Here is a 27996-nt window from a genome sequence, read left to right as displayed (position 1 = left end):
AGGGTAGTGAAGGGGAGGGAACACAGGTTGCGGTGTGGGGGTGCAGTAATGTGAGCAGGATGAAGTCAGTGGGGTGGGGGGCAGGGGTTAACAGGTAATGACAATGGGATAGAGTGACAAGGGATGGGTCAGGAAGGGGTCACAGGGTGGGCCAAGATTGGGTGTAATAGGGACGCCAGGGCATCAATAGATTAGGGGGTGGGAGATTAGAAAGAGGTGAAGGGCTAATATGGGATAAGGGATACGTTACAGCAACAGCATGGAGCAAGGTGGCGGACAGGGAAGTGGCCAGGATTAGAGGAGAGAATGCAAGGGTCTGGGCTCCTGACTCCACCCTGTCTCTCTGGGACATCATCCCTTGCAGACGAGCCAAGCCAGCGAGCTAAGTGGAGATGGGTTATGCCAGTCGGCAGCCAGCCGACTCCCAGGCTCCGCACTGGACAGACAGGGTGTCCCCGTCCCTGCCTCTCCCCAGCACCCTTAACAGGTCTCTGCCTTTCCCCATAGGCAGGGATTTGGTAGCTGGTGCTCAGAGAAAACTCTCCGTTATATCCTGCAGCTAGGTCCATAGTCTGCCGGCTGCATTTCAGGCCCGGAGAGACAGGTTTAGCTACACCCAAGGACTGGTTTGTGTGAGCCATGTTGGACCATGGGTGCAGGGAAAATTGTGTGTGTGTGTGGGGGGGGTGTCTTTATCCCTGTGGAATACCCTCCCAAGGAAAGGGCTGGGATGGAGTATTTGTTACGTCTTAGAAAATTGTGAAGGAAGAAGGAAGTCTGGATCCAGGCCCCCATCCTGTTCCATCTTGTTGCAGGAGCAGTCTTCCCCGGGAAAGAGAAACCGTGGAAGTGGAGTCTGACGAGGAGGAGGAGTTCTCAGCTCACACAGGTATGGCTGGGATATGCTCTCTGGTGGCTCAGGGCTTTGCCCCCCTCTTGGGGGAAGCCAGCAGTGTAGCATTGCCTTTGCAGCAGGAAGCTTTGGATGTTCTCCACAGCTGTGTCACGTTTCACCACACAGGCAGGTGCATTTCAGCAGCGGGCAAGTGAATCCTTCCTCCTGTAAGAAACCCTTTTGAGATCCCAAATTCAAAAGTGTTGGAAAAACACAGATCACTGACAAAAAGGGCTGAGGGATCAGATGGGCAGAGGTTGGTTATGGATTCCCTGAGTCAAACTGGGAAGCAGCCATTCTTGGGGGAATCCTGACAAAGAACGTGTATTTCCAAGTATTTCAAAATATTGTTGTTGACTTCAAGATGTTTTTGTTTCCTGTTAGGAGGAAACTTTAACACCATGCTGCTGTCCTCTTGTTCTGTTGTCGTACGGCACTTAGTGCAGTGGGGTCCTGGTTTGTGACTCACGCATTTAGATGCTACTGTAGTAATATAAATAAGATAGTATATGAACAGTCTTGCTAAGTAAATTAGTTTCAGCTGCAAAACTCAGTCCTGGATGCATTAAAATTGCACTTATACTAGTGATGATGAACTTGGAAACTTCTTGATCAACTTGTTCAACTTAAGGTGGTAGACTGTGTCTGTATTATGGAGGTGCCACAGTGCATGTTGATTGGTGTAATGTAAATCAGTGCAGATTTTTTTAACTTAGATCAGGCCAAATTCCTGCTTATCCCAACTTCAGCAGTTGTTAAAATATGAACAACAATTGAAAATAAAGTGGCCTGTGTTCCAAGCTTAGTTCCCAGTTCTTGGTAGTTGATTGACAGGTAGAACTGGCAGCAAAAGGCAGTGTAGTCAGGGAGGGAGTTTTTCCCCATTATAAACTTAATTTTTTTTCATTGAAGATGAGCATCTACGCCACAGCACAGAACCAAGGAATCCTGGCTCTGTTCCCTCCTGCTCTAACCCACTAGACCCCACTCCTCTCCCAGAGCCAGGGCTAGAACCCAGGAGCCCTGACTCCCAGCCCCTTGCTATCTAACCACTAGACATACTCTCAGCTAGTTCTGTTTCTGCAAGGTGAGTCTCCCCAGAGGAGATGGGCGTTGCCTTCTGAGTATGGGCAGCCTTCGGTAGCAGAGGAGTCCCTTCAGATCGCCCAGCGGGCAGCGTGAATACACGTTTGATGGCTACTTCCCCATCTTTTGCCAGGTGATTCAGAGACAGGCAGCCCCGAGCGCAGGCTGGGCTGCCAGGGGACCCAGGAGCTGGACAGTTCGTCCCAGCGGTTGCTTGACCAGAATGAGGCCGGTTCCCAGCATGCACTGGAGCAGGACGACAGCACTTCGGCCACGAGCAAAGCTATCGGGGCGCGAGGCGAAGAGCAAGGGAGCAGTAAAATGCAGAGCAATCCTCCCCAACAGCACCATGCACTGCGCAGTGAGGTAGGAGCTCCCAGCCTGGCCTTGGAGCTGATCAGGAACACGCTGCATTGTTGCCTGGGTGGGAGAGCTGGAGAAACTCGAATGCTGCTGGGGGTTCAGAAGGGGGCGCTCTCCTCTTGCAGTCAGTGCTGACCCCAGCGTGGTGCTTGGGGGAGCTGTGCTGCAAGGAGCAGCGTGCGGCCTCACTAGGGGGCTCCCTCCCTTCAGTCAATGCTGACCCCAGCACTTGGGGGAGCTGTGTTGCAGGGTAGGGAGCACTCTCACTTCAGGCTCAGCGCCAACCCCAGTGCGAGGCTAGGGGGCGCTATGCTATATGGAGAAGGGTGGACGCTCAGTAGGGGGTGCTCTTCCCTTGCAGTCAGTGCTGGCCCCAATGCTGTGCTGACAGTCACTACTGCTATGTCTACGCTACAAAATGATGTCGACCTAACTTATGTCTGTGTACAGCCACTGCAGTTATTATATTGCTTATGTGGGTGCACACTTGGCTCCTTGTGTTGTCGGTGCCTGTTGGCTCCAGGAGCGCTTGTATCGGTTGTATTATCAGTGTGGGGCATTGTGGGACAGCTCCTGAAAGCCAGTAACATTGCGTCGACCTAATTCTATCGACTGTGACTCAACGCTGCTCGGGGAGGTGGTGTTACTAAATCAGCGTAGAGAGGCACTTGCATCGGCAGAGGCCAAATTTAAGTGAAGAAACTTCCACAGCTAGGTCAACGCAAGGCTGTAGTGTAGAGCAGGCCTTTGCTGACGTAGGTCTTTCATTAAGACAGTGATACTCGGACTGAGGCTCAGGAGCCGCATGTAGATCTTTAAAGTGTCTCCTGCGGCTCTTTGCAGCACATGATATTAAAACATTGTGTGATTTAATTATTAGTCTAAGTAATTAACCAATTCATTATTTTTATATATTATATTATATTATTATATTACTATAGTAAATGAAACAATGAATTCACACTACTGCGGCTCTTTTGGGTAATGTTGATCGCTAATTTTGTTCCTGAACCAGTGAGGTCTGAGTATCTCTGCATTAAGAGATTTAAAATAAGTCAAACCCCCTTTCTATTAAAGCTGTCCTGGCTCTTTTTTTCAAGACGTGGAGTATTAATCTTACTGACCTGTCCAAATCTTCAATGGAATTCCATTCCGCTTCCTTAATTCCGGCTGCAGTTTCAGGTGGATATGGGATTCTCTGTCACTTCCCATCCTAAACTATTGTGTGCAGCTGATAATTAGAGGCCATGCCTCAGCCGAGAGCTGGCTGCACCTGGATGCTGGGTGAGGGATCCCTGTATAAACAGCCCCCTTCCCTACTCCAGAGACAGCTGCGTCTCAGCACCAGGCAAGTCTTTCTTGTGCATACACATGGGGAAAAGCACTTTACAGTCCTTAGTCTGAACGGGCTATTGAGTTCACTGGTTCCATATGTAGCTGTGGCAGTGGCTGTCCTAGTCACCTCATCCTCTTTCGCCCCCAGATTGCACCAGACAAAATGACGGGGAGCAATCCTGTGTCACCGGCCTCTTCGGGGTCACCTGCCTCCAGTGGCAGTGTCTCGCCATCACACCTCACTCACGATTCCTCTCTGGACAGTCACCTGGGCTTTGATGTGCCCAGGCTGCAAAGCAAAGCTCTGGCGTCCCCAGGAGTTTACGCCTCGGACCCGGCCAGCATGTGGGACAAGACGCACGCTGAGATCGCTGAGCAGGCCAAGCATGTGAGGAGCTGACTGGGTCTGAAGGGTCCCCTGGGCTGGAGCCCTCCATGCTCCCAGGGCCATGACCCAGATGCCCTCAAGGAGCCCATGCCAGGGCGGGGGGTGGGAGGAAGTGGGGCTGGGGAGGAGGGGTAATGTGACTCAGAGCCCCTCTAGGTCCCTTACACCTGTGTCACTTTGGGTCATCTTTTGTTTAGGGTCAGATGGGTCTCGGCCCAGAGGATGGTTGCTGTGGGTCTCCCTGATTTACCCCTGCCTTCCAATCTCCCGTGATGGGTGGGGGCTGGGATCCCTGCTGACTTGGTGCTGTGTTCCAGGAGGCGGAGATTGAGAACCGCATCGCGGAGATGAAGAAGGAGGGGTTCTGGTCTTTGAAGAGGCTCTCCAAGGTGCCGGAGCCAGTTCGCCCCAAGGTACACTGGGATTACCTCTGTGAGGAGATGCAATGGCTTTCGGCAGACTTTGCCCAGGAGCGACGCTGGAAGAGGGGTGTGGCCAGGAAGGTGAGCTCTGCCCCTCCCTGAAACAGCTCTGACTGGTTTATTAAATCCCCTAAAGCCCAAAGGTGGGTTTGGATTGTCTTGGAAATTGCTGTGCCTCGAGGAGCGGTAGGGTAAATGGTCCAAACCTGGGGGCGTTTGAGATAGATCTGTGAAAGTATCCCATGACATCAAAATGTTCTGGGTCTTCTAACTCTCTCTTACACGCATCTGGGGCTCAAACCTATTGCTGTGATCCTCCCCCGCTCAGGATTGATCTCAGCCAGCATTTCATACCCACTGGCCCTCTGGGAAATCAATAGCACAAGAGTCATTGAGGGCCAAATTTGGGAATTCCAGCGTAGGTCAAGCCACAATGCAGGGTGGATTGATTTAAATCAAAGCTATTTAAATGCCTGATTTTAATCATGATTTAAATCTGCAAGCCTTGATTTAAATCATTTATTTTACTCTTGTTCTGCATTTGTACTTTTTAGTTATTTTCCTAAAGAAAGGTTGATTATCATTAGTTGGTAACCATTACAACATACACCTCTACCTCGATATAACGCTGTCCACAGGAGCCAAAAAATCTTACCGCGTTATAGGTGAAACCGCGTTCTATCGAACTAGCTTTGATCCACCGGAGTGCGCACACACACACACACCCCCGAGCACTGCTTTACCGCGTTATATCCGAATTCATGTTATATCGGGTCACGTTATATTGGGGTAGAGGTCTACTGATTTACTACCAAATATAACCTTTATACTAAATTTGGTGCTTCTTTTAGTTAACCAGCAGGATATGCTACTTACACCTTCATTTAAGCAAGTACATAGTTTAACTTACATTTACTCTGATTCTTAATTTTTACATTTTTGTTAGTTTAGAAAACAGTGAATGATGCATTTCTTTTTTACATGTGATTTGTACCAAGCTGTATTTGGATGGAGAGTCAACTAAAATGCACAAAAACAGTTTTTGAATGTTTTTTAAATAGTTAAATAAAACTGTCTTAAACGTGCTAGATAAACAAGAAAAGTTTATCAGACAGTTTATCAAAATATGTTTTATGTTGAAAACTGATTTATTAAACAAAGGAAGTACTTAGTGCATTGAACTGTGGTTTTGGTCACCATGCCCTTCAGAAATTTAGAACTAGTAGATCACGTCCTCTCATGCCTAGTTTTTATTCATAGATTGGAAGAAGAAAACAAGTTTTTCTGCTTTTTCAACACCCAGCTCATTTCGTAACTGAATTATCTAGTCATTGAACTGAATTAGTTGGATAACCTGAAATGAAGCAAATTATTCTGCAGGTGCAGAAGAGGCTACCTGTGTCAAAAGCTAGTTTAAGACTTCAACAAACTCTGGTTCCAGGTGCTTTGCCTGTGACTTCCACTAGTTCAGTGCTTTGTCTTTCTTTAAAACTTGGCAACAAATATGAACTGATAATTTTTGTATTTAATTTTAATTATTTTATAGACTCAATAGATTATAGTAAGTTGAGGTCTTAACATAGGTTGTCATTTCAAATTTAACTTTAAATAGGTTTATTTTTAAAATATAAACCTATAGCTAATTTAAATGTTGAAAATCTGATTTAAAAAAAGCATAGGTTTTTGTTCATCATGCTATGCCAAAGAGGGTGGAAAGGCACATGTGCAGCAGGACAGCGTCTCTGTTGCAAGGCAGAGGGTTTGCAGGTCGCCTGGTATCGGGGTAGCTAGATGGCTCCCATGTGCTGTGAGTTCAAGTCCTGCCCTCAGCAGCTCTCTGTGACTGGTGGGCACATTTTGCAGGGGATTTACTAAGAGTTCTGCCCAAAGAGCACACCTTCTGGCTTAAGAGATGGCATTTCCAAGGGCTCTGGAATCCATCCAGGCGCCATCTGCCTGTCCATCCATCCAAGCGCCCATCTGCCTATCCATGTTCCTGTGCTCCATCTAGGCTTGCTCTGTCTGTCCTAGGTGCTGAACAGAAACCTCCATGACCCTTCTCAAACTGTGGCTGGTGACCCAGCTGTTGGTTGGCAGCTAGAGAGATCTCCCCCACCCCCAATACAGTCTGCCCTGGGTCGGTGCAGCCCCCTCTCCCCCCGCATGCCTCTCACCCTCCTCCTCCCCTCCCCTAGGTTGTGCGGATGGTGATCCGGCACCATGAGGAGCAGAAGCAGAAGGAGGAGCGAGCCAAGCGGGAGGAGCAGGCCAAGCTGAGGCGCATCGCCTCCTCCATCGCCAAAGAGGTCAAGCAGTTCTGGAGCAACGTGGAGAAGGTGGGTAGGGCGTGCAGCACTAGAAGGAGTGCTCAGCCTGGCTTTGGGCCTGGCCTTCTTCATATAAGAATTGTCACATAACATACAGGCCTCTCTAGCCTGGTATCCGTGCCTCTTCGCTGCTCTAGCTCAGGCTGTTGGGCTTCTCTCTCCCAGCATTCCCTGCTCTCTGTCATTTCAGCTTGGGCATCAGGACTCTCTAGCCCGAGGTCCCTGCCTCTCCGCTGCTCCAGGGTGGGTTTCACTAACACAATGTCTTGTATTGAGCAGTAGAATACAGTCGTCAGAGGGGAGATTTCCTTTTGCCCCTCAGCTGGGCCATAGCAGGAAGGTTCTTCAGAAGTGAGTACGACAGGCTAACAATATGCTGCCTATTGAGACCTCCCTCTTACCCTTCTCTTTCACTTGGATGTCCCTGTCCACCCCCCTGGCCCTCCACTGGCAGGTAGTGCAGTTCAAGCAGCAGTCTCGCCTGGAGGAGAAGAGGAAGAAGGCCCTGGACCTGCAGCTGGACTTCATCGTGGGCCAGACGGAGAAGTACTCAGATCTGCTGACTCAGAGCCTCAACGAGACCTTCCCCATGGCCAGCAAGACTGGCTCCTCCTCCCACATCAGCTCTTCCCACGCCGGTTCCACCGCTTCCAGCCCCCCACCACCTCCACACCTCACCGACGAAGAAGGTAGGGAACCAAAACACCCCGCGTCCCATTCCCTGCTCACCTTGAGCCAGCCAGTCCTCCCCTAGAGGTTAAAGGTCTTGTGTCCCTTTCCCCTGAGTTGGCCAGACTCTCCTGCCCTGGGGCTGGATTGGAAGATGGTACCCTTTAGAGATGAAAGAGTCCATGTCCCATTCCCTGAGCCCTCCAATCCCATCCCCCCAGGGCCAGATCAGCTGGCGCCCCCTACAGGGGAAAGACACCAGGTTTCACTCCCAGGGCTCCTTAGTCCCAGGGTTTCCCCACTTGCCCTGTCAGTGCCCCAGGTGTATGGTTCACCCCCTGCTTCCTCCTCCCACAGATGGGGACTTCCAGCCCCATGAGGAGTCAGATGACGAGGAGACTATTGAGGTGGAGGAGCAGCAGGAAGGGAACGACTCGGAGACGCACCGGCGTGAGATAGAGCTGCTGAAGCAGGAGAGTGAGCTGCCCCTGGAGGAGCTGCTGCAGTCCCTGCCCGCCCAGATCCTGGAGAATTCCTGCAGCGCTGCCCCCTCCATCTCCAGCTCCAACAACGAGGAGGAGGAGGCAGCGGGGCAGAGTGAGGAGGAGGTAGAGAAACAATCCAAGATCGTAAAGATGGCGGAGGGGTGGGTCAGACCTGCCAGGGAGGCTAAGGGGATTGGTGATTGGCGAGAGTCTGTGGGGCGGTAAACAGGACACCCCTGACTGAGGCAGCACTTTGCTCAGAGCAAGCACCTCTCTTTGCAGGCCACTGACCTGGAGAGGCAGCTGCACTCAGATACCTTAAGCTGCATGATCTGTGTGTCCCAGCTAGGCCAGGGTAGGAGGGCTTGGGGGGGTCCAGGGCTCTCCTTTTGGGGTGGGAGGGCCTGGCCCCAGCCTCTCCTCCCAGCCCTCTCCTTCATGCCTCCAGCAGGAGAAAGCAAAGTCCGTCATGCAGAGGAACAAAAGGCCGTGGAAGCCTGACAAGGAGGATGAGGAGTTCACGGCCAACGAGGAGGAAGGTGAGCATGGAAAGGGACCTGCTGGAGCAGCTAGGCTCTGGGTGGATGGGAGGGACCTGGCTGCCACTGGTGGCTGATGGGGGTGACAGATTAACGGGGCCTTCTCCCATCCACGTGGTAACACAGCTCCCTTTTTCCTCAGCTGAGGATGAAGAGGAGACGATCGATGCTGAAGAGAAGCTTGAAGGGGACATGGATCACAGGAAGGAACTGGATGACTTGGCCCAGGAAGGTATGGAGGGGGTGGGAGGAGACTGATTCCAGCTATGTAGCGCTGATGTTTGACATGGCCTGGATCTCTCTCAGGGACACAGGGTCAGTTTCTCTGTCCCACCATCCCTAGGGCTCCTGGCAAACTGTCCCCCAAGTCATGTGATCAGTGTTCAGAGAGCACTTAAACAGGTCTCTGCCTGGCCCCGTAGGCTGGGATTTGGTAGCTGGTGCTCAGAGGAAGCTCTCCATTGCAACCCGCAGCCAGGTCCTTCCTGTGCTGGCTGCGTTACAGATTTGGAGAGACATCTAGTCACAGGGCGGGGGTGGGACATGACATGACCCTTGCTCCGTCCCACCCTCTGCGTGTTCCCATGCGCCTCTGGCAGGGGAGCTGCCCATGGAGGAGCTGCTGCAGAGATACGCCGGCGCCTACGCCTCGGACTTTGAGATGGATGAGTCGGATAGCTCCTCGGATGCCTCGGAGCCCAGCACCTCGGAGTACGAGGAGGAGTCAGAGGACGAGGACAGCAGCAGCCAGTCAGGTATGGAGGGATGAGGGAGCGTGGTTTGAGGAGTGGGTGTGTGTCTTAAGGCAGGGCTGATGCTGGCTGGATCTTGCCCCAGACTCCACCGCAGAGGAGGAGAGTGAGGAGGAGGAGGAGGAGAGCCAGGAAGAGGAGGAGGAGGAGGATGCCCCCGCTGAGGAAGCGACGGCGGCGAGCCGGGAGGAAGACTTTGGCGTGGAGTACCTGTTGAAAAGGGACGAGGATCGGGGAGGGGGGGGTAACGACGCAGCCCCCGCCATGGGGCCCAAGAAGGAGATCACAGACATCGCAGCCACTGCCGAGAGCCTGCAGCCCAAGGGCTACACCCTGGCCACCACCCAGGTAAGCGGGACCGCAGTGGGGAGGGGGTTGGAGGAGGGAAGGCAGCCAGACTAACCTCCTCCCCCTTTGCGCAGGTGAAGACGCCCATCCCTTACCTGCTGCGGGGGACCCTGCGGGAGTATCAGCACATCGGCCTGGACTGGCTGGTCACCATGTACGAAAAGAAGCTCAATGGGATCCTGGCGGACGAGATGGGGCTGGGCAAGACCATCCAGACCATCTCCCTGCTGGCTCACCTGGCCTGCGAGAAGGGTGAGGGGGTGGGACGGGGCTGCCGGGAATTAGATAGACGGGGACAATCCTGCCCCAGGTGGGGATGGGCTAGATGGGCCCAGATGCCTGGATTGCAATAGCCACCTGCCTCATTGGTGGCATGTGGAGAGAGGCCCAGGGCTGACAGACCATGGAGATGGAGCTCCCTTCCCCCGGGGCTTGGGGAGGTTCATTGGTGAGGAGGGTGCGTGGCAGAGATTGCCATGCCACTGCCCAGGCTTTGCCCACCTTGGCGTTCCAAGATCCCTGAGCCCGCAGCTTGAGAGCAGCCCTGCTCTGTGTTGGTCCCACAGGTAGCTGGGGTCCCCACCTGATCATCGTGCCCACCAGCGTGATGCTGAACTGGGAGATGGAGATCAAGCGCTGGTGCCCCAGTTTCAAGATCCTCACCTACTATGGGGCGCAGAAGGAGCGCAAGCTCAAGCGGCAGGTGAGGAACCAGAGGCCCCTCCATCACCCCAAGTGCACCCCCCAACTGGGATACAGGACTGCCTCTCCACGGTGGCTGAGGGTTATCCGCTCTTCCTGGCATTGGGGACGAGAGTCATAGAGTATAAGCCAGAAGGGACCACTAGATCTAGTCTGACTTCCACGTAGAGCACAAGCCACCACCAGCACCCGCACACTAATCCAGCCAGCGAAATGTGGCCAGTGTATTGACTAGACTGTTGTGTGCCACAGGCAGAATAGGAGGGACCGGTGCACCAGCACCAGCAGGGAAATGATTAGGTGCAAGATCCCCAGATGACCGCAGCAAGCAACCTGCACCCACACGCTGCAGAGGAAGGGGAAGTCGTCTCCCGCAACCCAGGGTTTCTGCCAGTCTGACCTGGGGGAAAATTCCTTTCCAACCCCACATACAGTGATCAGTGAGACCCAGCCCTTGTGAGCAAGAACCAGCCAGCCAAGCACTGGAGAGAGAGACTGCTCGGTGCCTCCCGAGTGCCCTGGCCCGCCCACCCAATGTCCCATTTCCAGTGTGGCCATCCCTGATGCTTCAGAGGAAGGAGATGATAAGCCTCACAAAAACAGAATACGTGGAGGAAATCCCTTCCTGACCCTGGCTGAAACCCTGAAGCATGAGCTTTAGGAACATAAGAAATAAATCTGCCCCCTGCCAGCACAAACAACCCCCTCATACAATCGCACACATACATTTTTCCAGCTTTCTCTTAAAACTAATGAAGATTTTTGCTCCCAAAACTCCTACTGGGGGCTGTTCCAGAACCTCACCCTCCTGATAGTTAGAAACCGCCTTCTCATTTCCAGCCTGAATTTGTTCATGCCCAATTTATATCCGTTTGTTCTTGTGCCAACTTTGTCCTTTAGCTTCAATAACTCTTCGCCCTCCCTGGTATTTGCACCCCCCCACTCCCTGGTGTATTTATAGAGCTCAATCAGATCCCCCTCAGTCTTTGTTTGACTAGACTAAATAAGCCACGCTTTTCCAATCCCCTCTGGTAGGATTGGCCCTCCGTTTGCCTGGTCATCCTCCTCGCTGTTCACTGCACCTGTTCCAGCTGGAATTCACCTTTCTGGAACCAGGGGGCCCAGAACTGTGCACGGTATTCCCAGGGAGGTCTTCTCAGTACCTTGGATAATGGCATTAATACTTCTCCCTCTCTCCTGAGGCATCCTAGGATCACATTTGCCTTTGTCACTGCTGCATCACGTTGGTGGCTCATAGTCAGCCTGTGATAGACCCCCACAGCCACGTCTCTCTCCTCTCTTGCTTCCAACCGATGAGCTTGTAACAGAAATTCTTATTATTAGACTCGAGATGCAGGACCTTGTACTTTTGTCCTGCTGAATTTCATCCCATTTCTGTCACTGTAGTCTTCAAGGTCAGATCTTCCCGTATAATATTTCCAATCTTCTGTATTGACAGTGCCTCCCAGGTCTGTATCATTAGCACACTTCTGCTCTATGAGCAGGCAGGCTTCTGCGGGGTCGCACGGGATACTGGCTGGCTCGGGCATCAGGGAATGGACCCGGGGCCTTTCCCCTTTGGGGGCACCAGCTCCAGTCTGGTCCTGGGCTGTGGAACCACCTGGTTTGGGGATGGGAAGGAGATCTGGGTGGCCTATCTTCTCTGGCCCCTCCCAATGTAACCCAGCTCCCCTCCTTAGGGCTGGACCAAGCCCAATGCCTTCCACATCTGCATCACCTCATACAAGCTGGTGCTGCAGGACCACCAGGCGTTCCGGCGCAAGAACTGGAAGTACCTGATCCTGGATGAGGCCCAGAACATCAAGAACTTCAAATCCCAGCGCTGGCAGTCGCTGCTCAACTTCAACAGGTGGGTGGGGTACTCCCCCTGAGGGGGGAGAGGGCCGTGGCCCAGCGTGGCCCAGCACACTCACTGCTCTGCCCTTCCTTTCCCCATGTCTCCTCCAGTCAGAGGCGGCTGCTGCTGACAGGCACCCCCCTGCAGAACAGCCTGATGGAGCTCTGGTCCCTCATGCACTTCCTGATGCCCCACGTCTTCCAGTCGCACCGCGAGTTCAAGGAGTGGTTCTCCAATCCCCTGACAGGCATGATCGAGGGTAGCCAGGAGTACAACGAGAGCCTGGTCAAGCGGCTGCACAAGGTGAGGGTGGGGCTGCAGTGGAAGGGGAGAGGGAGCTGCTGAGGGGTGGGGAGCAGGGGGTGCTAGGAATCAGGCTTGGGGTGGGGTCTGCCAGGGACTGGGGTTGGTAGAGGGGATGGGTCAGGACCGGGACGTAGGTGGTTTGATCTCGTGCTCGGAGCAGGGGTGACAGGTCTAGTGGTCAGAGGCCAGGCCAGGGGGCCAGAATTGGGAACCAGTCAGGAAGACAGTAGGTTGCTCAGACAACTTTCTGTGCCTCCTGCTGGTTTAAATAGTACAGTCGAGCCAATCGGTGGGGGACGGGCATTGTCCCCAAGCAGGATCCTCATAGGGGGTGCCTCTGGGAGGGGTCAGAGTTCTGCTAGCCAGTGGTGGCCAGGGTGTGAGGGCAGACTTTCCCCGTTGGGCTGGGCTGGGCGTTTCCAGCAGGCAATCAGGACCGTTGGGGGCGGGGCTGGCTTTCGGACTGATGGCTCTGCCCCACCCCTGGCAGGTGCTGCGGCCCTTCCTCCTGCGGAGGGTGAAGGTGGATGTGGAGAAGCAAATGCCAAAGAAATACGAGCACGTCATCAAGTGCCGGCTGTCCAAGCGCCAGCGCTATCTCTACGATGACTTCATGGCCCAGGCCACGTGAGTGCAGAGGGGACAGGATGCTTGGGTTTATCCCTGGCTCTTGGGGGTGTGGGGTGTCTAATGTGTTAGAACAGTGGGGGCTGGGAGCCAGCACTCCTGGGTTCTGTCCCCAGCTCTGGGAGGGAGTGGGGCCAGATCCCAATTCAGGTGATTGCATTCTGCCTCTCTTAACTCGTGCCTGTAGTGTCAGTTGGGTACAGAATCCACCTTCACTTCCTGTCCCAAACTGCTCTGTTGCACTGCAGTGTTAATCAGTCACTGCTCCCTACCCCAGAGGTAGCTGCATTTCAGTATTGACTGAGGGGTCCCTGTGCAGTGTCACGGTGTGGTTACCCGGCTGCTGCGCTGCACCCCAGAAATGGCCGCATCTCAGCACTAGGTGGTCGATCCCAGGGTGGCATTGCTGGGTGGTTCTTACCCACCCGCCAGCCCAGAAATGCAGCATGTGGTGGCAGCCAGGAGCGCTAGCTGACTCTGCTCTTGGTTTCCTCTCAGCACCAAGGAGACTCTGGCCACAGGGCATTTCATGAGCGTCATCAACATCCTGATGCAGCTGCGGAAGGTGTGCAACCATCCCAACCTCTTCGACCCCCGGCCCATCCACTCGCCCTTCATCACCCAGGGCATCTGCTTCAGCACCGCCTCCCTCGTCCTGTGTGCCCTCAACCGCGATCCCTTTAAGGCAGGTGCCCCCAGCCCTTTAAGGGGGGTGGGGGTGGGACACAGGGCTCTAGGGGACTTCAGCCCCAGTCCAGCCCCAGGACAGGGGCTTGGCTGGCTCAGGGAAGACCGGTGGAAGGGAAGGGAAGAGATGGGACCTTTCTCCTCTAGAGGTCCTGGCCCTGCCGGGGACTGGCCCGCTCAAGGGGGAGATGGGAATGGGACACAGGCCCTTTCCCCTTCCCGCCTGCCCTCATGTTAGTGTTGCTGCGGGGGGAAGTACCAGGAGCCATGGGGAGGGCTGGTCCTCTCCTAACTGGGCCTGGCCCCTTGCAGCATGTGGACATGGGCATTTTCGACCTCATCAACCTGGAGGGGCGCGTGTCCCGCTACGAGGCCGACACCTTCCTGCCTAAGTGGAAGGTGACAAGGAAGCTGATCGAGGAGATCGCCGAGTCCCCAGACCCCCCGCCCAGGCCCAAGCCTGTCAAGATGAAAGTGAACAGGTACCGCAGCCCCTCCCAGTGGGGAGGGAAGGGGACTGCCGTGGCCATGGGCTGGGAGGATGGGGATCTCAGTGCGGGCAGGGGACCGCCAGGGCTGGGGGAATAGGGGCACTGAGATGGGGGCACAGGGCTGCCATAGCCTGGGGAGGGGGGATCTCGGGGGCAGTGGAGGAGGCTTCCATAGCTGATGCCAGGGGGGTTCTTGGGGGGGGGGTGTGGAGGGGGCTGCCATAGCGCAGAGCAGGGGTTTGGAGGGGAGTCCTGGATTTGCAGGGGGGGGGGTCAGCAGGGAGTGGCGAATTCCCTTCCCCCCACCACCACCACTTTAACCTTGTCTGTCCCGTCCCGTCCCCCCCCCCTTACAGGATGCTGCAGCCGATGCCAAAGCCAGAGAACCGGACCGTGGTGCTGGTGAACAGCCCTCGCCCCGTGGCCCCCTTGCAGAGACCTATGGCTCCTGTGTTGCCAGACGCCCTGGCCCCCATGCACCCCATGGGCCCGGTTCTCCCAGGGCCTGTTCAGCCTCCCCTGCTCCCTCACCCCATGGCCGTACCAATCTCGCTGCCCCTGCCCCTCCCGCCATCCCCCGTGCCGGTGCCTCCCGCTGCCAGGCCGCAGGGCCCAACGCTAGTGCCTACGCTGAGCCAGAACAACGCCGCTGCTGCCGTGCTCCAGGCCCCGGTGTCTGCCCAGCAGGGTAAGGGCCCTGCCCAGTGGGAAGGGTGGGGCAGGGCTGGGTGCCCACTGGGATCCCCTGGAGCGGGGCCCTTTCCTCTGCCTGAGGGCTGAAATGCCCTACTGAGGGGGTGTGTCCAGGATTTCCCTCCCCTCCTTTTTGGAGGGCAGGACAGGGCTGGGCCAGGTAACACCTCCTTGGGCCCTGCCCCATCTTTCCCAGGGTGGAGGAGCTGGGCTGGTATCCCCCTCTCCCTTCCATGGGGGCGTGGCTAGGCTGGCTGACTCCTCCCCTCTAACCAGCCCCTCTTTCCTCCCACAGTCCTGCCCACACTGATGCCTGCGGCCCAGCTCGTCCCGAATGCCCCCCAGCCCCCCGTGCTGCCGGCCCCTGCCACCGCTGCTGCTGCCTCCACCCTCAAGCCTGGCCCGGTGCCAGCCCCCGCCGTGCGGCTAGCCACCAACCCCCTGAACCCGGGCGCCGTGGGGAGCATGATGAAGCCAGTGACAGTCCATTCCACCACCAGCACCCTGCCTGGCTACAACTTCCCGGCCACCAGCACTGTGCAGCAGAGGCTGCTGCTCTCCCCGGACATGCAGGCCCGACTGCCCTGTGAGTACAAGGGGCGCTGCAGGGAGTGGGGGGCAAAGGCAGCGGGTGTCCTGGGAACTGACCCCGTCTCCTTTCTGCAGCGGGCGAGGTGGTGAGCATCGCACAACTGGCCTCGCTGGCCAACCGGCCCCTGCAGAGCGCCCCAGGCAGCAAGCCCCTCACCTTCCAGATCCAAGGCAACAAGCTGACCCTGACGGGCACCCAGGTGCGGCAGGTCACCATGGCCCAGCCCCGACAGCTGCAAAGTAGGTAAACCCCTCCCCTCCCCTCCCCTCCCATGTGGCCCCAGGCACCTCTGCTCCCCCATCCCCTCCTTCCATCCTGGTGAGGGATCTCTGCTTAAACAGCCCCCACACCCCAACCCAGAGGTGGCTGCATCTCAACAGTCCCTGTACACTGAGATCCTTCCGCTAAGAGCCCTCTCCCTGCCCCAAACCCTCGCTCCCCTGCTTCCACCATTGCTGTTCTCACTGTCTCTGTGCCCTGGCTGCTTGGCTGGCTCACCTGCATTCTCTCCTCTTCCCCTCCACTCAGCCAGAGCTCTGCTGAACACTCGTTCTTAGACCGGACGAGGCAGGGTGGAGGGAGGGGGCACGAGAGACGGCAGCACTTGGGGAAGGAGATGGAAGAGCCAAGGGCCCTGGTGGGTGGGTAAGAACGGATCTGGGGGAGTGGGGTGCTGGGGAACAGCCATGGGGCACGGTGAGGAAGAGCAGGGAACCGACAGGCACTGGGTCAAGGGGAGCCGTGGGGTGCTGATTGGGGGCGAGTAGAGCGGCGCTGTTGGGGTGGGATGGGCAGCGGTGCATGGAGGGATGCCGGTGGGGTGGGGAGTGGGGAACCGAGGGGCGTTGGTGGGCAGGGAGCAGAGGGGCACCATAAGGGAGTGCTGGGGGATGGCAGGGCAGACGCCCAGGGTGGGATCCCTCTAAGCTCCAGCCGTCTCTGCCTGTGAGGCGCCTGTTGACCCGAGGGAGAGAGCAAAACTCCAAGCCTGACCCTGCTGTAAGGCCCCAATGCCAGCCCGGCCGGGTCGCTGCAGGGGGGCGCACAGGGGATGGAGGGGGTGGGCGTGCTCTGGTGGGGAAGCTCGCCTGTGCCAGCTGTTCATGCTTTCTCCCCTGCAGGGAATGTAGTTCACCTGGTCTCTGCCGGGGGTCAGCACCACATCATCAGCCAGCCGGCCCAGGTGGCTCTCATCCAGGCCATGACCCAGCAGGGCGCGCAGGCGCAGGGCGGGGTGCAGGCCATGTCAGGCCCCCAGCCCACCACCATCCTGCCCGCCCCAGCCTCTGCCACCACAGCAGCCGCCACTTCAGCAGCCATCAGCGTCCCCATAGCTGCCACGCCAGGTGAGTGTCAGTGGCCTGGGGGCAGATCAGGGCGAGCGGCAAGCCGGACTCCTGGGTTCTAGCCCCAGTTCTGGGAGCGGGGTGGAGCTAGTGGGTTAGGGCGGAAGGGGCTGGGAATTAGGTTTTGTCCCCGGCTCTGGGAAGGGAGTGGGGTCCAGTGATTTGTGTGGGGGGGAAGATGTCTGCCAGGCTCTAACCCTGCTTTCCTCACCCCCAGTGCCCTCCTCCATGGTGAACAGCTCTGGTGTGGTGAAGATCGTGGTGCGGCAGGCCCCACGGGACGGCCTGGTGCCTGCCCCAGCCCTACAGCAGCCTCCACGCCCAGCCACAGCCACCACCCTACCTAGCCTGCCAGCTGCCCTGATGGCACAGCGAGCCCAGCTCCCCATGGCACCTATGCCGCCCGTGCGGTTGCCCACTCAGCCACTGGTTCCAGTGCGGGCACCCACCCCACTGCAGGCCCTGGTGCGACCCATGATCCGGGTGGTGCAGGCGCCAGTGCCCAGCATGGAGCAGTCGGGTAAGCAGGTCGTCTTTGCCTTCCTATTCGGGGCGTTGTGCCCTAGGACTCACACTAACCCCACTTGGCTTTCCTCTGCAGCTCCAGCACCGGCTCCACCTTCTCCCGCCACGGCCGCCCCTCTTCCCACCCCCCCTGCCACCACCATCGCTGCTGCTGTCTGCCCTACACTGGCTCCCCGGCCCGCAGCCGCGCCCAGCCCAGTGCCCAAGGAGGAACCCGAGACACTAATGCTACGCTCCACCACGCCCACCCCGCCTCCCCCGTCGCCACGGGCTCCACGGCACAGACGGCAGCCCCCTCCCCCGCCCCGGTCACCCTTCTATCTGGTGAGTGAATGTGCAGGGAGCCTGGGACTGGGCTTGGGGGAAAAGGGGGGGGGGCAGGGAGGGGCTGGGATAGTCCATGGGGAGGAGGATCTCAGTGCAGTGGGGCAGGGATAGAACTGGACCAGGAGAGGGGGAGGAGAAGGATCTGGACCACCTGGGCAGGGGGGAGGATCTCGGAAGAGGTGGGAGCTGTGCTAGCCCAGACTGGCCGGGATGGAGGGGAGAGGATCTTGGGGGGCAGGGCTGGGATCGGCCCTGGAGGGAGGATCTCAGGTGCAAGGCAACTCAGGGGGCGTCCCATCGCCAGCACTGACGTCCGTCCATCTGTGCGGTCCTGGTGGCAGGAATCACTTGAAGAGAAGCGGAAGAAGCAGAAGGAGGAGCGCCTGGACCGGCTCTTCCGCCTCAACGAGCAGCACTGCAACCTGGCCCCCATCTATGGCACCGAGGTGCTGCGCCTCTGCACCCTCTTCCCACCTGGCTCCCCTCGGGAGCAGGAGGAGGAGGGGCAGGAAGTGGCACCTGAGCTGGATGGCTGGAGGGGGGCCAGCTACAGCCACTGCTACATGGCACAGGTGCATCGGGACCCCCAGCACCTAGAGGCGTATTGGCAGCGGGCCTCAGCCATTGCCCAGGCCATCCTGATCCCCCAGCAGAGGGTTGAGCAGTTGGCAGACATCATTGAGAGGTAACGCCGCCCGGCGGCACGGCTGGGCCCCTCTGTGAGGAACGGGGATCTGTGCAGCTGCCTTGGGGAGCTGGGGTTCGAACTCAGGAGTCCTGGCTCCCAGGCCCATCCTGCCCCATTCCAGGCCTGGGGCTGGAACCCAGCAGCCCTGACTCCCAGGCCCCTTCTCCACCCCACTGTAACCCACCAGATCCCGCTCCCCTCCCGGAGCTGACAACGGTGGAGGCGCGTCCTCCGTCCCCCTGGCCTGCTGCTGTGCCATGGCTGTTCACACCCTCAGCCATGCCCGTTGTATCTGCAGGTTCATCTTTGCTATGCCTCCCGTGGAGGCGCCTGCCATCACCATTCACACCTCTCACCCGCCCCCGTCACTCCTGCTCCACCAGGCCATCTTCAAGGAGACGCTGCGGCGGGAGATTTCGCCCCGCGCCAGCGGCCTGCATCGCATCGTCTGCAACATGCGCACCCAGTTCCCCGACCTGCGCCTCATCCAGTACGACTGCGGTATGTGGGTGGACCAGGCAATGGGGGCCATGGCTAGCTGGGCCCCTGGCCGATCCAGGGGAGGGGCGGGAAGCAGGGAGGCTGGGCAGAGATGCTCTGCTCAGGCAGGGGCTGAGGGAGAAGCAGAGAGGCCAGGCTGTCATTGGTCCCCACCCCTGCCTGGCTGGCCTGGTCACCATCCCCGTTCCTTCCTGCAGGGAAGCTCCAGACCCTGGACCTGTTGCTGCGACAGCTGAAGGCCGGGGCGCACCGGGTCCTCATCTTCACCCAGATGACCCGCATGCTGGACGTGCTGGAGCAGTTCCTCAACTACCATGGGCATATCTACCTGCGCCTGGACGGCAGCACCCGCGTGGAGCAGAGACAGGTATCGCAGGCTGCTTGCGCCCATGTGTCCTGGGGGTTCCCTCAGCAGCCAGGCTAGGGACTCCTCAGAGCCCCCAGTCCTCTCCTGCTATTCATCCTCCCAGAGCTGGGGACAGAACCCAGGAGTCCTGACTCCCAGCCCCACTTCTGGAACCTCTAAACCCCACCAGCCCCATATCCTGTCTGCTACCCCTCACTGTGGCTTCCCCCTCCCCCGGCAGGCGCTGATGGAGCGTTTCAACGCTGACAAGCGCATCTTCTGCTTCATCCTGTCGACACGCAGCGGAGGCGTGGGGGTGAACCTGACGGGCGCTGACACTGTGGTGTTCTACGACAGCGACTGGAACCCCACCATGGATGCCCAGGCCCAGGACCGCTGCCACCGCATCGGCCAGACCCGCGATGTCCACATCTACAGGTCAGCCACGTGCCCAGTGTCACCTGCTCTGACTCCTCCTGTCCAGCAGAGGGAGCCTGTGCAGTGCTTGTCCCCTCCCCTCCCACTCTGTGTGTCTGACCCTGCCCCAGAGGGTAAGTTGCCTCTCTGCCTCCCCCTGCAGGCTGATCAGCGAGCGGACAGTGGAGGAGAACATCCTGAAGAAGGCCAATCAGAAGAGGATGCTGGGAGACATGGCCATTGAGGGCGGGAACTTCACCACAGCTTACTTCAAACAGGTACCTGGCCCTGCTGCAGCCGTCGCACTCCCTGCTGCATTGCAGCCCTCGCTGACCAGCTACGTCATGGGCTGGAAGCTGAAACTCCCTGCTGGGTCCCAGGATTAGTGATTCCCAGCACCCCCAACCTACCAGACCCAGCTCCCCTCCCAGAGCTGGGGAGAGAACCCAGGAGTCCTGACTCCCAGCACCCCCTGCTCTAACCCAACAGACACCACTCCCTGCCCAGAACGGAACATAAGAATGGCCATACTGGGTCAGACGAAAGGTCCATCTAGCCCAGTATCCTGTCTTCTGACAGCGGCTAATGCCAGGTGCCCCAGAGGGAATGAACAGAACAGGGAATCATCAAGTGATCCATCCCCTGTCGCCCATTCCCAGCTTCTGGCAAACAGAGGCTAGGGACACCATCCCTGCCCATCCTGGCTAATAGCCATTGATGGACCTATCCTCCATGAACTTATTTAGTTCGTTTTTGAACCCTATTACAGTCTTGGCCTTCACCACATCCTCTGGCAAGGAGTTCCACAGATTGACTGTGCTTTGTGTGAAAAAATACTTCCTTTTGTTTGTTTTAAACCTGCTGCCTATTAATTTCATTTGGTGACCCCTAGTTTTGTGTTATGAGAAGGAGTAAATAACACTTCCTTATTTACTTTCTCCACACCAGTCATGATTTTATAGATCTCTATCATATCCCCTCTTCGTCGTCTCTTTTCCAAGCTGAAAAGTCCCAGTCTTATTAATCTCTCTTCATATAGCAGCCATTCTATACCCCTAATAACTTTTGTTGCCCTTTTCTGAACCTTTTCCAATTCCAATATATCTTCTTTGAGATGAGGCGACCACATCTGCATACAGTATTCAAGATGTGGGTGTACCATGGATTCATATAGATGCAATATGATATTTTCTGTCTTATTATCTATCCCTTTCTTAATGATTCACAACGTTCTGTTTGCTTTTTTGACTGTCGCTGCACATTGAGTGGATGTTTTCAGAAGACTATCCACAATGCCTCCAAGATCTCTTTCTTGAATAGTAACAGCCAATTTAGACCCCATCATTTTATGTTTGTTGGGATTGCTTTCCAATGTACATTACTTTGCATTTATCAACATTGAATTTGAGCTGGGGAGAGAACCCAGGATTCCTGACCAAGCCTGATCTCCTTGATCTGAGAGACTCCAATCCCAGAAATCTGGCTGAGTACATTGCTCTTGCTCTTACAAAGCCCCTCACTCTAGCAGGTCACAGCTCAGTATAACCTGAGGGTATCTCTGCCTAACCTGTGTGTGTCTGCCCCTCAGCAAACCATCCGGGAGCTCTTCGAAATGCCCTTGGATGAGCCAGCCAAGAAGGAAGGGGAGGTCCTCACCATAGCGCAGGAGGATGAGGAGGATCCCATGGCCAACAAGCAGACCCAGATCCTGGAGCAGGTAAGCCCCACCCAGCCACAGAGAGGGCTGGGTTTCCCTCAGCTCCACCTCCCCACCCACTGAGATAAGTGTGTCTGGCCGGCAGGCGCTGTGCAAGGCCGAGGACCCTGAGGACATCCGGGCGGCCACGCAGGCCAAGGCTGAGCAGGTGGCAGAGCTGGCCGAGTTCAACGAGAACATCCCCCTGGACGCGGACGAGCGGCCCAGCAAGGAGGAGGAGGAGGAGATGTCGAAAGCTGAGCAGGAGATCGCCTCGCTCATGGAGCAGGTGCAGGGCGGGGGCAGATTGGCTAGAAAGAGATCCACCCTGCATCCTGTCACTCCCCTTGCTCCTACCCTGCAGCAGAGCGAACCCTAGTGTACCTCAGCTGGGGGAGCAGCGGGTAGCTGTGTCCTTGCTACCACCTGCTGGAGGGAATGAGCCCTGCTCTCGTTGGGTGGGTTCAGAATCTCACAAGCTCTTCCAGCAGACCCTGCACTCTGGGTTTAGCCAACCATATGTGCCCACCATTTCAAGGCTCTTTTATGTGAAATAGGACCCAAGAGACCTGACTCCCAGCCCCCTGCTGCTGTAGTCCAGCAGACCCCACTCTCCTCCCAGAGCTGGGGATAGAACCTAGGAGTCCTGACTTCCCCAATCCCTCTGGTAACTCCTGTTCATCATCTCCTGCCTTTGCAGCTCACCCCCATTGAACGCTATGCCATGAACTTCCTGGAGGCCTCTCTGGAGGACATCAGCCGAGAGGAGCTGAAGCAGGCCGAGGTGAATGCGACCCCCTTTAGCCCCTTCATCGCTTGGGGCCGGGTGGGGGATCTCATCCTGGCTGGCCAGAGTAGCTTTGTCCACAGCCTTGGCTTCGGCAGCACCTCCAAACCTCAAGCGCGTGGCTCCCCCCATGCAACGCAGCTTCGGTGGTGTGGCCGCACAGCAACCATCTCCCAGGCTGTTGTGAGCCCCACTCCCCTGGGCTTATGACCTTTCATGGAGATGACACTGGGGCACCAGCTGCGTGGGAGACGGGGGTGGCCATGGGGCACTGAGGCATTGTGTAAACAGTATCCTGTCCCCCCTGCCACCCCAGATCACATCCAGGGGCCCTTCTAGCCAGGTATCCCATCCTCCCTGCCGCCCCAGATCACATTCCAGGGGTCCATCTAGCCCGGTATCCCATCCCCCCCTGCCATGCCAGATCACACCCACAGGATTATCTATACCCCTGTATTCTGCCCCAGTTCACGCTCATGGGACCATCGAGGTACAAACACCCCTCTCATATCCCGCCCTGGATGAGACCCACAGGACCCTCAAGCCCTGTACCCTGCCTCCTCCCTGCTACCCTAGCTCAGACCCATGGGCCCATCTAGCCCAATATCCTGCCCTGGATCAGGCCAATGAGCCCATCTGGCCAAGTATCCCTCCCCCTGGCCCAGACCAGATGCTCCGTGGTTGCCTGGCAGATGACCGCTGTCTCTCTCCTTTACAGGAGCAGGTGGAGGCCGCCCGGAAGGACATAGACCAAGCCAAGGATGAGGTGGTGTTCAAGCTGCCTGACGACGAGGACGAGGGTCGGCTCAGCGAGGAAGGCTACATCAAAAAGAGCAAGAAGGCCAAGGTGCCCAGCCGTGCGGGCCCAGAGCGCACTGGCACACGCATGAGTGAGCGACTGAGGGGCACTCGCCTCTCCCTGCGCGAGGCAGATGGAGTGGACACCAAGTCGCCCCAGGCCCGGCTCCCCAGCCTGCGCCACCTGCGGGGCCACCATGCCAGGCTGGAGGCTGAGGAGGCAGAAGACCACCTGTCCCTGGTGGCCCAGCACACGCGTGGCGCAGCCATCCGCAGGGACCTGGTGTGGGAGGAGACGCCAGCTCCGACCCGCAAGGCCGCGGCCAAGAGGGAGGAGTCGGGGACCAAGGTCTCCGGGGCTGGCGAGAGGGTGCTGCGGCCCATCCCTCACAGAACAGAGGCCCCCATCATCGGGGAGAGGGTTTTCCGGACCTCTCCACAGAGACCTGAACCCCCTGCCACCGGGGACAAAGTGCTGCGAGGCACCCCCCAGAGAGTCGAGCCCCCAGCCACCATAGAGCGGGTGCTCCGAGCCATCCCTCAGAGAACAGACACCCCAGTCCCCGGGGACAGGGTGCTACGAGGTGCCCCACAGCGAGCAGAGCCCCTGGCTGCCATGGAGCGGGTGCTGCGGAGCGCCCCCCCAAGAACAGACGCTCCAGCCCCTGGGGACAGGGTGCCCCGGCTGGCCCCACTCAGACCAGAGGCACCTCCTGCTGGGGAGCAGGACCTAAGACCTGAGGCACCAGCGGGTGCGAAGCTCCTCCAGCCAAGACCTGAGGTAGCACCTGCCGGAGAGGAGACCCCCCAGCCAACGCTCCCAGCTACCGAGATGGGGATGGTCTTGGGGGCGCCGGCCCTGCTAGGGCATGAGAGCACAGCACCCACAGGGGAGCTAGCCTCAAAGAAGCCACCTGCTGAGCACATGCTGAGGGTGGAACCCCCACCCACTTGGGAAAAGGTGCTGGGATCCATGGAGCTCGCGACAGGAGCGAAGATGAGGAGCGTGGAGCCATCTTCTGCCTCAGAGAAAGTTCCCCTACCAGCCCACTGCAGCCTGGAGATCCCAGCCCCCCACAAGCCGGTGCCAAGCCCGGAGACGCCAGCCTCTGGGGAGGAGTCACCTGAAAAAGCCAAGGGATCTTTGGGCAAAGCTGAGGTAGCCGGAGAGCTGGCCCAACGCCCAGTGGAGCTGGACAGGGTGGCCGTGAAGAGGGGAGAGCCAGTCAGGCGTGCCCTGGAGGAGCCGGAGAGCCCGGCACCCGATGGGCCCGCAGCAGAGCTCCCCCCGGAGACACCTGCCCACTGCGCTGCTAGGACGGGGGTCGAACCACCCACTGCTGAGCCTTTCTCCACCACAGAGGGCAAAGGGCCAGGAGAGGTGGAGCCCCAGCCAGCCTGGCCTCTCTCGGGCTCCCTGAACCAGTCCTTGGAGGCTGCCAACTCCCTGCCTCGACTGAAAACTCCGCCCCCCAGCAAGGAGCACAACGGGCTAGAGCGGCCTTCCCCTCTCTCCAACAGCCTGGCCGAGCCCCAGCCCAGGGAGCTGGCACAGGGTGCCACAGAGCCACTGGAGATAGCCATTGGGTGCAGCAGCAGCCTGAAGGAGGTGTCCAAGTGGGGGCTGGGGGACCAGGAAGACAAGCCCAAGCACCCAGACGGAGTGAGTGCAGCCAACACCGCCTCCCTGGGGCTGGGGGAAATGCAGCCAGGGACGACCTCCTCCTCGGACAGCCCATCGCCAGCCAAAACACCACGCCGGCGGACCAGCGCTGACGTGGAGATCCGGCAGAACCACCAGGGCCAGGACGGCCCGGCTGCCAAGGTCTTGCGGAAGCTGCCAGGCCGCCTGGTCACCGTGGTGGAGGAAAAAGAACTGATCCGACGCCGGCGCAACCGCATCCACAAGCTGGACACCACCGGCAGCACCGTGGTGAGCCCCAGCAGCAGTTCGGCCCACAGCATCTCCGAGCTGGAATTGTCCCCCTCCAGCAAGGAGCTGCCGCTGCTCCGTGACCTACCCGCCCGCCGCAGGATTGAGCTGGAGAGCCGGGCCGCCAAGGAGAGGGGAGACGAGGGATCTGGGCTGGAGCTGCCCCCCAGCCTGCCCCCGCCGCCCCTCAAGCGTAAACGGGGCCGGCCCCCCAAGAACAAGTCTCCAGAGCAGCCAAGCCAGGGGGAAGCACAGCCACCACCCGGCACCCATGTACCCCGTGTCAGGAAGCCAGAGATCAAGACTCCCGAGCCATCCTCACCCAAGACCCTGAAGCAGCCATGCAAGGGGGAGGCACGGCCACCGCCCGGCACCCTGAAGCCACGTGCCCAGAAGCTGGAACCCAAGGCCCCTGAGCCAGCCTCGCCCAGGAGCAAGACAGAGAGCAGTGAGAATGACTCCCCCCTGGAGAAGCGCCGGCGGGGCCGGCCCCCCAAGGCACAATGGGCCCCCGCCACTCCCAGCACTGAGTCACCCCCCAAGCGCAAGCGGGGCCGGCCCCCCAAGAACCCAGCTTCCCCCCGCGTGGAGACAGCAGCCCCCCGCCCTGGCTCAACCTCGGACCGCGACACCTCCGCCGAGAAGGAGCCGCCGCCACCTGGCCGCAAGAGGAGGTGGAGAAGGAAGGAAGAGCCTGGCCAGGCCCCCAGCGAGAGCTCATCGGATGGCGAGGAGGCCCGCCCCCTCACCCGGCTGGCCCGTCTCCGGCAGGAAGAGAAGCTGGAGTCGGGCAGCGAGTGCTCGGCCCTGCTCCCATCCCAGAGCGCTGCCCCTAAGCCAGAGCCAGACGGCACCTCGTCAGGGGAGAGCAGCACCTCCGAGCAGACCCCGGCCCGCTCCACCCGCCAGCGTCCTGGCAGCTTGGTGCCACCGCTGGAGCAGGAGCATCAAAGGCGCAAGCGGGGGTGCTTGTCAGAGGGCGGCAAGTCCCCCGGGGCTGCCGGCTCATCGGAGGACGACGGGGGCGGCGAGTCAGAGTCCTCAGCAGAGTTGAGCGGCGAGGAGGGCGAGCGGCAGCCCAAGCGCCGCCGCCGCCACGCAGGCCGAGCCACCGGCAGCAGGAGGCGGCAGTGCCCACGGGGCAGTTCGGCCGACCGCATCCTGCGAAGCGCCGCCGCCACCCCAGCCGGCAACACCCGCTCGGCCACCGGCACCACGCCGGGGGGGGTGGCTGGAGCCCCCACCCCCTCGGCCACTGCTGCTCCTGCCGCCATGGTTACCTCCTCACTAAGTATCAGAGGCCGCAAGCCCAAAACGTGACCACAGCCTGGGAGATGCCAGAGTCTCTTCCCATTGGGATAGATCGGAGCTCACCTACCCACCCACCCCCATCCCCGCCCTTCTCGGGCAGCAGTACAGCCACTCTGGGCTTCCCACATCTCTGCCATCCCCGTCTGGACTGTTAAACCACTACTTGAACGCGGGAGGGGCTGGTGGCATAGCTGTCCGGTTCCCCTGGCCCCGACACACGCTTGGCTCTGGGCACAAGCTAACCCAGCTGCAAGCCTCGGCAGCCTGGGGTGACCCTGCTGCTCCGCCCTGGGGAAGAAGTGTCCTGTGAGGGAACAGGGCTCCCCTCCTTGGCATCACGGAGCGGGCAGGGCAACCACCAAGGCGGGTGGTGTACGCCGCTCCACCTGGTTCTGGGCATGGGATTAGCCCAAGGCCCTGGCTGGATTGGCCTAGGCGTTTCACCCCCTTTTTTATTTCTATCCTCTTGCCCAATCCAGGGCTGGTTCAAACCCCCCCCCCCCCCCCCCCCGGGGGGGGGCCCCCCCCCCCCCCCCCCGAATTCTAAAAACTCGCCCTTTCTTTTTAACTAGCTTGGGTTGGTTTTTAACTGACGCGACCAAATTCGCGGCCTCCCACTCCCGCCTGGGGTTTTTCTCGATTTCCTTCCTGCTCTTCCATGCAGGAGCCAGGTTGTCAGGCTGGGGCAGCCAAATCTGGCTGCTGGGGACAGACTGGAACATGGGGTGCAGTGGCCCCCCAACACACAGACACAGGAGAAATTGTCCTCTTTTTAATTATGTACATTTCAGACTCTCAGCTCCAAGGACTCTTGGGGCTCTGATTGGTTGGACCCCCCCCCAACACACAAGCCCCCCCACCTTTCTCTTTATGTACAGCCCTTGTTGTAAAATAGGTTCTTTTGAACATAATCTATGCAAAGGTTATTTTGTATAGGGGAGCACACCATTCCCCCCTCCGTGGCAGGACTGGGGGCGGCAGCGGTTCTCTGGGGTTGGGGGGGGGAGCGTGTGGTTGGGGAGCAGGGGGTGTAGGGACTGGGGGGGAGGTGTTCCCATGGAGCTGTCTTTCCTACTGAAGCATGTTCAGAACGTGTACAGAGGTCCGATGTAATCTTTCTTCAGAATAATGCTATGAATAAAGTGTTTAAAAAAAAAAGAAAAGAAAAGAAAAAACGACAGCACAGCCCCGGCCTCTGCAGTGTGGTTTGTGCCTCCTGCACCCTCCCATCCACTATCTCTCAGCCTTCCCTCGCGGCTATGACTGTCTCATCTGACCTGCCACTGTGCTTTTCACCTTCCCACGCAGCCAGGCATGCTCACGCACTGGGATTGTGGGCATTTCCTGCCATGTCAAGGGGCTTGGGCACTTCACTTATCTTCCCCACCCCTCCACCCCCCGGTTCTCGGGGGTTCAACAGAGGACTGAAATGCTTTGGGCTATCTAAAGCCATTGGGCTCAACATGGGGAACTGGGTTGGATTTTATGGCCTGTGCTCTACAGTGGGTCAGAGTAGATGCTCTGAGGGGCTCCTGGGCTTTGAATCTGTAAAACAGCCCCATCTGGAGCAGCCCAGGCCACAGTTCCCGGGTCGAACCCTGTATCTGATGGCCAAGCTAGAGCATGTCCTTGAGAAGGGACATGGGGCGGCCAGACTGGCTCAGAGCCAATGGCCATCTAGCCCAGTATCCCATCTGGCAATGCCCAGTACTAGCCACTTAAGAGGAAGGTGTGAGAACCTCATCCCCTGTATTGC

General features: G+C 58.3%; 1 protein-coding gene across 1 annotated transcript; it reads left to right on the top strand.

The window, feature by feature from the left end:
* Positions 1 to 146: 146 nt before the first annotated feature.
* On the top strand, positions 147 to 26745 carry SRCAP (Snf2 related CREBBP activator protein). Its single transcript, XM_029913807.1, has 33 exons — positions 147 to 889; positions 2115 to 2347; positions 3828 to 4067; positions 4385 to 4570; positions 6685 to 6825; positions 7271 to 7505; positions 7843 to 8093; positions 8398 to 8509; positions 8652 to 8741; positions 9109 to 9264; positions 9347 to 9609; positions 9684 to 9861; positions 10176 to 10312; positions 12012 to 12181; positions 12280 to 12472; positions 12966 to 13102; positions 13601 to 13787; positions 14102 to 14271; positions 14637 to 14968; positions 15269 to 15559; positions 15640 to 15804; positions 16687 to 16911; positions 17129 to 17431; positions 17513 to 17760; positions 18105 to 18448; positions 18750 to 18952; positions 19150 to 19319; positions 19540 to 19736; positions 19879 to 19993; positions 21304 to 21432; positions 21518 to 21700; positions 22112 to 22195; positions 22917 to 26745. Exons 2-33 carry the CDS (start codon positions 2303 to 2305, stop codon positions 26247 to 26249), a joined length of 9213 nt encoding a protein of 3070 aa, XP_029769667.1. The 5' UTR covers positions 147 to 889; positions 2115 to 2302; the 3' UTR covers positions 26250 to 26745.
* Positions 26746 to 27996: the final 1251 nt, after the last annotated feature.

This window comes from Terrapene carolina, unplaced genomic scaffold (assembly GCF_002925995.2).
Source record: "Terrapene carolina triunguis isolate 2854851 unplaced genomic scaffold, T_m_triunguis-2.0 Scaffold926, whole genome shotgun sequence".
NCBI classification, from domain to species: Eukaryota; Metazoa; Chordata; order Testudines; family Emydidae; genus Terrapene; species Terrapene triunguis.
Note: the sequence above shows the minus strand (reverse complement) of the source record. Positions and strands in the feature narration are given on the sequence as shown.

Coding starts and splice junctions, on each gene's coding strand:
- SRCAP (XM_029913807.1), top strand. CDS start 2,303: ATGCAGAGCAATCCTCCCCAACAGCACCATGCACTGCGCAGTGAG. Junction 13,788..14,101: donor TCAACCGCGATCCCTTTAAG/GCAGGTGCCCCC, acceptor GGCCCCTTGCAG/CATGTGGACATGGGCATTTT. Junction 22,196..22,916: donor AGGAGCTGAAGCAGGCCGAG/GTGAATGCGACC, acceptor TCTCCTTTACAG/GAGCAGGTGGAGGCCGCCCG.